This window comes from Carcharodon carcharias, chromosome 14, assembly GCF_017639515.1.
Source record: "Carcharodon carcharias isolate sCarCar2 chromosome 14, sCarCar2.pri, whole genome shotgun sequence".
Lineage (NCBI taxonomy): Eukaryota > Metazoa > Chordata > Chondrichthyes > Lamniformes > Lamnidae > Carcharodon > Carcharodon carcharias.
In genome coordinates this window covers 120,091,799-120,098,519 of record NC_054480.1, presented here as the reverse complement: position 1 = coordinate 120,098,519, position 6,721 = coordinate 120,091,799, and the positions used below count along the sequence as shown (strand labels likewise).

Genomic DNA, 6,721 nt, shown 5'->3' with positions numbered 1-6,721 from the left:
AACACAACATATCACCCTAAATTTGCCTCAAAATTGCTTGATGGGTACATTGAGGATGGAGCTTTACACTGTACCTAACCTCTCCTGTATGTGACTTGGGAGTGTTTTATGGAACAGTTGATCATTTCATGTGAAGAATTTCCTGACACTCTCCTATGTCCTAAATTGGCTATTGCTAATTTGCACATGTATCCCCTTTCCTACTGTGCTTTACTATGAAGTAGTGTTCCAAGATTTTTTTTAATACTGTTCATTTATCCCTCAGTTGCACTTTTCATTGCTAAAAGCCAAAGTTTTTACAATCTGTCCTCAAAACTTAGCCCCTAAAGCTCAAGGTCAACCATATGGCTATACCCAGCGATGTTTTTGAAGCTTGGTTGTCTCCCTTGTGTCTAAGTGAGCAAAACTGAGGATTTGTATATTTTTATTTGCTTGTTGTGGTTATGACACTTTGCATTGTTTCACAATTCTTTTTAATTTACATTCTCAGTTATCAGCTAATTTCCTCTCCATGGTCCCTTTCACACCCCTAAGTATTTTCTAACCACTTTTTTTTATTCTTTCATGGATCGTGGGCGTTGTTGAAAAGGGCAGCATGTGTTACTCATCCCTAATTGCCATAGAATGGAATGGCTTGCTGGGCCATTGCGGAGGTGCAGTGAAGAGTTACATGTAGGCCAGCTAGCCATCACATGACAGATTTCCTTCCCTAAAGGACATTAGTGGACAAGATGGGTTTTTTATGACAATAGTTTCATGGTCACCATTACTAAAACTGGCTTTCAGTTCCAGATTTTATTAATTGAATTTAAATTCCACTACCTACCATGGTGGGTATTTGAATCCATGTCCCCAGAGCATTAACCAGTGCCTTTGGATTACTGATCTAGTGACATTACCACTATGCCATCCTTTCCCCTAATGTTTCTTTTAATTGGTAGCCTTCATCTTTATTTTCCTGCTGTAAAACTTTTAAATGTATTTTTCTGCTTTTATATTACCAATACATGCTTCAAGCACACAGTGAGACATTGCCTAACAAAAATAGAGGATGCTGGAAAATCTATGGAGAGAAAAACAGAGTTAACGTTTCGAGTCCGTATGACTCTTCTTCAGTGGGAACTTCTGCATGTCCTTTCAAGAAGCACAGCTATCTAAACAGATCCTGGTATAAACAGCTGTTTAAGTTGGTCAATTTCAACAGATAAAGTCTTGAGTTTGAGTCTTGCGGACTCAAAACGTTAACTGTTTTTCTCTCCACAGATGCTGTTAGACCTGCTGAGTTTTTCCAGCATTTTCTGTTTTTGTTTCAGACTTCCAGCATCCATAGTATTTTGCTTTTATCTGAGACATTGTTTATTCCAAGTGGGTGATTTCCCAATCATACGGATGAAAAATCAGGGACTGGTGTTGTGCAATTTCCTAATGTACACTGGTGTCACAGCCTAGCTGCAGAAGTAGAATATATACCTTTCAATCCACCATTAGTGAGTTTGCTAATTTATGTAATAGACATGTTTAAGAAACAAAAAAACTTCACAAAATAATATAGACTAAACCTTAGATTGGATTTGCATGCATGGATTCAGCACTGTTCATCAACAAATAAATGATGCCTTTCATTTTTGAAAGTAGAAACTGCTGTGACTAAGCTATACCATGAGGGTCAACCCTCTCTCTGTCCCATGAATAGTGGTGGTCAGTCTCTGTAACATATTTATTTTGCCTGTAATAAACCTCACAGCCATATTGCACAAATGAAAAAAAAATCTGGAGGATGATCATGTTATAAGGTTTTATATAACATTTTATGATTGAGGTATCTCAGAAAAGCAATGCAATGTAATGAATACTAGCCAGAGCCTTGACTGTAAAATTACTAACCCTTAGTTTACAGGAATGATCTTTGATCCCCTGTAAGTTTTAGTTGAACAATTTCCCCTACTGGCATACTCTTAAATCAATATCTACATATCCAATTCTTAACGTTTGGGAAGTATTATCTATCTATATATATATTAGTTAAGGGGAGGGGAGCTACTTCATGTATCAAATGCAACTTCGTCAACATACAAATTAAGAATACACCACTCCAATCAAAAAGGTGAAATATATTGGTAGTGGATTCTTTATCTATACACTGTACATTCTTGGCCATTTGTGCTGTGAACGGCAGATTTCTCAAATTAACGGTAACTTAAAATAACTTGTTTCTATTTTCTCCCCAAGTTTTTTTTTACCAAGAGCAACTTTTAAACTGTAACACCGTATTACTTATTAAATGCTTTTGTAATTACTCAAATAAATATTTTGACAGTCAATTATTAAGTACGGATGACATGCAAACAGATTGAATTTATACAAACGCAAAAATAAAAAAAACATTTGCGCAGATATCTACGCACTTGGACACCAGTAATGCATTTTAGTAATGAAACCGATAATATCCCATTACATTGACGCTTTTATCAAGATACAATCAGTTCAAGTGGCACTACAAATCAAAACAAAACAAAGTTGTTTCAATTTTAAAAGCGACAGCAAATATTAACCCTTTGTTTGCAAACTTGTGACTTGATATCAGGGTACTAATTTCCCATCAAAGCGTTTGATGCGTGCCTTTTTAAATAGTTTTTAATATCAATATGTTCAACAAGTGGTGACGATGTAAATATCAAAGTCGGCCATGTTTATTTTAATTAAAGCGATCTGTTTCCAGAAATGAATAATGACAGGCAGCTACTAAAAGATTTTATAGAAAATTGGCACCGGTACATACAAATTGCGGTGTGTGTGCAGTGACTGACACGTACAGCCAGCTACACTTCTGTTTTTTTTCACCAATTACTGCGTAACTTTTCAATAGCTTTCCATTCTGTTTCTTTATAAATCATGCACTATATTTATTGTTTTATTGGTAAAATGACCTGATCCAGCTATTTTAGATTTTTTTTGCATTTGCACTATAGTAATGAGGTAAGCTATTTCTTATAGTTGCGCCACCAAATCATGGGATGACAACCAGAATTTGGCACATCAGGAACAGTTAACTGTTAACATCAGGAACTGAATAGTTAACACTGGCTCCACTGCAAATTTTCAGTGGGAACTTCTGCAGGCCCTTTCAAAGAGCACAGCTATCTAAACAGAGCCTCGTATAAGCAACCCTTTAAGTTGGTCAATTTCAACGGATAAAGTCTTAGGTTTGCGTTCTACAATTTCTTTCCCATTATAGTTACTGCCGCGTTCACAGATGGGGTGCACTTCAGGCTTCTGAGCGTTGCTTTTGTTTATTTGTAAGCTATTGCTGAACCCAGTTTCGCCTGGGGGCTGGACATCATTTGAAAGCCCCCATGGAAACAGCAGTCTCCTCTGCAACCGCCGATCGACGTTGGAATTAAGATGAGGTTCGTCACTAAAAGCTGCAAAGTAGGTCTTATGGGGATCAACGTAAATGTCAACAAAGCGACCTTTACTGGAGGATACACTCAAACAATTTTGCCTCTGCTGCAGGCAGTCCTCATTCGTTTTAAACCTCAGTTTGTGAGGAAAGTTTCTCTGTGTTCTTGAAATTTGAAAGTCATTGAAGGCGATTGCTGAACCCGACTCCAAACCTCTCACCAGCAACTGGTGAGTTTGTGGTTTAGATAGGTGTGATGAACCAAAGCTTTCGACATTACACTTCACACAGTGCAATTTTTCTTTAGAGTATATTGTTCCATCTTTGAATGAGGGCTGTCGGAAGACACCAGCTAAACACAGAGCATTTTCCCTATAAGGTCCAGGAGACAGCTGGGAAGCCGCGAAAGTTGACTCTACGCGCTCTCTATAACCCAGCCCAAATGGTGGCGCTACGTAACTGGATGGATCCAAAGCCGGTGCACATTTTAACGACCTTAAATCAGGCAGCAAATTAGCTAGAACACCCCTACACAATGTTTGAGACTGCCGAGGAACGCCAGCGAGTCCTAACTGGTACTTGAGTGTCAGAAGTTCTGCCTTTAGACGTTCATTTTCCCCCATCAGAGCTATAACTCTAGTCTCCAGCTCCATGTCAAGTAAGCGCCGTCTCTCTCGCGACTTTTTAGCCGCCTCGTTATTTTTCTCCCGCTTATTCCAGTAACTGGCATCCTTCCTTTCTTCTGGCACGAATTCCCTTTTTCGCCGGAGAGTTGGAGACAGATTTCGCTTCTGCAATCGAATGCTCCTCTTATTTTGTGCTGAATCACCATTGGGAGTACCTAGAGCTCTAGTATTATCAACGCACAGAGACCTCACTTCAGTAGGACTGATTTCTGGCCCAGAGTGGGAGGAGGCACCAGGACCGACACTGGCTTTTAAATAAGGCATTTTCCTCATCGTGTTGAGGAAAACCCCGTTTTAACGAACATTGGTTTTTAACTTTTGAGGGTTTGTTTTCTGATGTACAAAATAAAGAGGGGGACACTTTTTTCTAGTTGTGAAATCCTCTAGTCTTCGCAGTTCTTTGATATCTAGAAGAAAAAATATATTGATGTAAATCGGCCAAATTACATCAATTACAAACCGATTGGTTGCAGTGTAACAAAGACATGGTAAAAGGAAAGAATAAGGACGTTGCCATGTTAAATTAGCGGTCGCTTATATTTAAGATATGACACGATTAGTTTCCAAGACTATCAAAGCCATAATAACTTAGAACAAAGCATAGCCTTTATAAAATAAACCGTCTCAAACGGTTTCCAAAGTTCTGTTGTCGTTTAAATGAACAATTAAATACTTGTGTTTATGATTTGTTTGAGTCAAGCCTGTTTAAGACACGTCCGTTTTTAACACACAGGACATTAATTTACAACAGCAACAGTGTACAATAACTATTGATTGTCGGCTGTTTGTTACTATCTCCGAATGCCGAGACGTTGAAAATAATAAAACACTGGAAAACCTATTTGGCAGTTCATTTTCGTTATTCTGGTGAAAATACTTCTTGTAGAACTTGAAATGGAGAATTCATTTGAGTGGTGCATTACAAGTGAATTCCATTGTGTAAGTCAATTTATTTAGGTAGCAGGATATTGCATCGATACCATTTGAAACTGTAGTGCCTTTGGTTAACGCATTACAGGATATTGGTTAAAGTAATTCCTCTGGTTACTGCATTACAGGATATTGGGTAAAGTAATTCCTCTGGTTACTGCATTATAGGATATTGAATAAAGTAATTCCTTTGGTTAATGTATTACATAATATTGGGTAAAATAATTTGATTAATGCATTAAAAGATATTGGATAAAGTAATTCATTTGGTTAATGCATTACAGGATATTGGCTACAATTCTGTTTGGTATTGTAGTACATTACAGGAAAATGGCTAAGCTCATTCATTTGGGTATAGTAAGCTAAATATGGGATATTCGGTTTATTATGTTTTGTAGTATTTTACAGGGCATTCCCAAAATTAATTAACTTGGATAATACATTGCAGGTTCTTCTATCAACATATTTGTAGCATATTACAAGATATGCGAAAAAATGCTACCCTTTAACTCAGAATTGAAAAGGGACGAGTTGTCTTCTCGTATATGTCTTGTTCCATGAGACGTTTGCTATGTTTTAGAGCGAAATGTTTTTAGAAGAAAACCGGATCAATGATCAGTTCTAAGGATTATCCACAAGCAACATGAACTCAAATAGACTACTATCTAAATGGTTTCTACTCTCTTGTATTGAACACTGAAAATAAAAGGGAGCGAAACACAATAAGCGCATGAAATAAATATGCGCTCTTGAATTTCCTTGATTAAATGTATCCTTACCTGCACGGCAATGAAGTGGGGAAGTGGTAAAGAATAATTCAGTAAACAACTGTCGGCTTGAGGCGAGGGCGTTGTCTGCTTTTGATGCAGAACAAAAAAAAATCCGGAAATAACCAGGAGATGGAAAGGTCTGAGAATTTAATATGCTCAGCGAGGATTATGGATCTCCTCTCTAGTCTATTTTTGCTCCACGCCATTACAGTTCATCTCACCTATGCATCTATCGACTTACTTATCTTACGATTCTTGCGGCAGATAGTTTCTTTCCTGTTTTATCGGTACATTCCCTCAATTAAATCGGCACACTTTTTTTACAGTTTAATCAAATATATATCTGATTTTTTTTTATAAGGTGCCGAATGCAAAAGAGCTCAGTACTAACCTCTGTCCCAAATATCAATGATCTATCAAGCAAAACTTTATAACTTCTTCAATGCATCTGCTGGATGAAACAATACGTTTTGCGGTTTTAAAAAACGTGTGATTTACGTAAAGCAATCCTTTATGTTTCGTTTTGGTTCAAGTCATTGCATATAGACTATAATTTTAGAATATTCTAATTTGTTGAAGCTTTGATTACTTTTCGTCCCTCATATGCTAGTATTTAAAACATTTCTAAGCATGGAGTTCTTTGCCTTTAAGTTGTTACAATTTCCTTGTTCACGCTGGGTGACCAATTCAAACAAGGCAGTTATTCTGAGTTTAGTTCAATTGTTTGCACTCTTACTTCTGAGCCACAAAGCTGTGCTTCAAACATCAGGCCAGGGCTTGAACAGTTGACACTTCAGCATTGTACAATTGGAGATACAATCTTTTTGATCAACATGTTGATCTAAGGCCTTCTTTGTGGATGTTAAAAATCCATTGACAAGAGAAAGCATTTGGCCTGGCAACATTCCTCCTCAATTAACACCACCAAATATTAA

The 6,721-nt window shown here is 37.3% G+C and overlaps 1 protein-coding gene across 1 annotated transcript; it reads right to left on the bottom strand.

Annotated features, from left to right (window-relative positions):
* Positions 1-1,484: 1,484 nt before the first annotated feature.
* On the bottom strand, positions 1,485-5,880 carry LOC121287191. Its single transcript, XM_041204827.1, has 2 exons — positions 5,796-5,880; positions 1,485-4,493 (listed from the first exon to the last, which is right to left on the bottom strand). The coding sequence occupies exon 2, from the start codon at positions 4,357-4,359 to the stop codon at positions 3,142-3,144; it is 1,218 nt and encodes a 405-aa protein (XP_041060761.1). The 5' UTR covers positions 4,360-4,493; positions 5,796-5,880; the 3' UTR covers positions 1,485-3,141.
* Positions 5,881-6,721: the final 841 nt, after the last annotated feature.

Coding starts and splice junctions, on each gene's coding strand:
- LOC121287191 (XM_041204827.1), bottom strand. CDS start 4,359: ATGAGGAAAATGCCTTATTTAAAAGCCAGTGTCGGTCCTGGTGCCTCC.